Below are 2352 nucleotides of genomic sequence, written 5' to 3'. Positions count from 1 at the left end.
AAAAAAAATTTTAAAAAAAAAAAAAAAAAAAAAAAAAAAAAAACGAAATATTTCTGGCAAATACTCGCGAGAATGACGAATATACAAGTTCACTAATGTCAATGTACCTACAGTTCTATTTCCAGAGTCTCTGGAAAAAGCAATTCCAATCAGATCCATTGTACAATATTGTTGCGAGTATTGTCCGCTCATATGTCGTGTTGTACTTCTCGCTCTCACATGCGCGTTACTGTAAGTACTGAAAAGCGAAGAGGACGTACGTATTACAATTCTACAATTTGATTATCTCTTAACATAATTCAAATACTAGGTATATTAATTTGATTAATAATATATAAAGGCGAGCGGTTACCTCAGCCCCTCTACCGGTCAACGGTGGCGAGGCTGAGTGTTGAATATTAATTCCGAGACCCCGAAAGGCCTGTATAAAGTTGGTGAGTAGCGTCATGCTGATTCATGAGACGATGTCTTATTGTCGCTTCTTACTAATAATGCCGTTTACGGCAGGTAGAAATGAAGTTTACTTTGAAAGTATGTGTGAAAATCGTATTCATCCTCGGAGATATAATGGGTACAGGAAATGAAGCAGTGATCTGTAAGTAAATTAAAAAAAAAAAAAAAAAAAAAAGAAAATAAAAAAAAAAAAAAAAAAAAAAAAGGAAATTAAAAAAAAAGACAAAAGAAAGGAAATGCGAATTGCCAAGAAAAGTACATTTTTTTTTTTTTTTTGAAAAATTGAGTCTCGGAATTGTAAATATTTCTTTTTTAAAACCAAAATTTGTCTTCTTTAATTAATTAATATATAATAAAACTTCGATTGGTTAATTCATGTAAATTTGTCATATAGATGGATAAGTTTCAATATTATTACAATTCATTCAAAAGATTTTTTGATTAACTTTCAATTTGTAAAAAAAGAAAAAAATGTAAACGATTAATTTAATGAAATCTTCAATCGAGGTTTTAGTTTATGTTAATCTTGTGATGTTAAAATTCAAATATTTTCCAATTCATCATTGTTTTAAACATGTGTATCATTAGGGAAAGTCTATGTAGAATTGAAATGAAATATGAAATTATTAATCATAATGCATATTATTGTAACGCGCAATAGTATTCCTTTCAGTTTATATTCACATAAAACTTTAAATCTATTAAATCTCCGTTTTATTTGAAAATAATAATGATAATTTAAAAAAAAGAAAGAATGAATGATTGAGCGAATAAATGAGTGAGTGAATGAGAGAGAGGAAGAGAAACAGAGACAGAGACAAACTAAAATCAAGAGGAAAATTATACAATGATCGTTAATGATTAAGCGTTTATTTTGGCAATTTGCAAGGCGATAAAATTACCCATGAGAAAAAAAGAGAGTGAAAAGTGGCATGAACAGTGAGCGAGAGGGAGAGAGACATTTATTTAGGGGAACTATACAACGCGCCAGTTTTATTAGAAAAATTTTCTTCAACATTGGATGTACGTATTGAATTCGTTTTCTAAATCGTCTAGAATTCACATATGGCAATTTCGTGTTCTACGTATATAGTATAATAAACCTATTAGGCTATAAGTTGTTTCATAGACCATTGAACATATGAACTTAAGGTGTGTGCTGATTGTAGCTTCATTGCCATCGCATTGTCGTGTCAGGCGGAGAGGTGTTACCACTCTGTAAGTGAACATAACAAAATATTTATCTGTAAATTGAATTGCATTTTTACTTTGTCTATAAACAAAAAAGAGAAAAAAATATAATGATAATATTATATTGGTCGAATGTAAGTATATATGCGTGTATATATGTATGAATAAATAAATATATAATATAGTATATTTATTTATTCGATTTAAATAAAAATATATATACACGTAGATATAATTACTTTGTAAGCTCGAATATTTATATCGAAAGTGTTTGTATATTCTTATACCTAAATAAAAAAAAAAGAGAAGGGGAAAAAAAGATATATTTACACGTATCTTTCTAGATAATTAGGGTTTTTAATTTCTGCCGTTGTTATGTTTTAAATAATTTAGTTAATTTTATCTAAGATTTAACTAGTTTAGTTTCTATTTACGGAACAGCCAATTGAGAATCTTGTTCTTGTCGTAATATAATCTTTCATAAAACAAGTCGGGAGGGATTATATGTATATATATGTATATATATATATATAAAATAAACCCAATGAGGCTTCTTGAAATTGAATATAATAATAAGCTAATATTAAATGGTTTGTGAATCGCAGCGCATGGACCTGGGAGAATGCCCCCAGATTCACGACTTGGCCCTACGGGCTGACTATGAGGCTGCGCAAAAGAAGAAGGACCATTTTTACGACATCGATGTGA

The 2352-nt window shown here is 29.1% G+C and overlaps 1 protein-coding gene across 8 annotated transcripts in view; it reads left to right on the top strand.

Moving 5' to 3' along the window:
• The window catches only part of LOC102672027 (putative RNA-binding protein Luc7-like 2), a 7500-nt gene that overhangs the window by 3462 nt on the left and 1686 nt on the right, over positions 1 to 2352 (top strand). The window contains exons 1-5 of one of the 8 annotated variants that reach the window (XM_031512334.1): positions 114 to 231; positions 311 to 434; positions 512 to 595; positions 1623 to 1671; positions 2250 to 2348. In XM_031512334.1, the coding sequence (XP_031368194.1) occupies positions 2253 to 2348 (96 nt within the window). In that variant the 5' untranslated portion in view covers positions 114 to 231; positions 311 to 434; positions 512 to 595; positions 1623 to 1671; positions 2250 to 2252. Of the gene's footprint in view, positions 1 to 113; positions 596 to 1622; positions 1672 to 2249; positions 2349 to 2352 lie in introns of those variants that run through there. The other 7 variants (XM_031512331.1, XM_006619539.2, XM_031512333.1 and 4 more) reach the window with 7 other exon arrangements.

Source organism: Apis dorsata, unplaced genomic scaffold, assembly GCF_000469605.1.
Source record: "Apis dorsata unplaced genomic scaffold, Apis dorsata 1.3 scaffold_416, whole genome shotgun sequence".
Taxonomy (NCBI): Eukaryota; Metazoa; Arthropoda; class Insecta; order Hymenoptera; family Apidae; genus Apis; species Apis dorsata.
The sequence above is the reverse complement of the archived record's forward strand: the minus strand, read 5'-3'. Positions and strand labels throughout refer to the sequence as shown.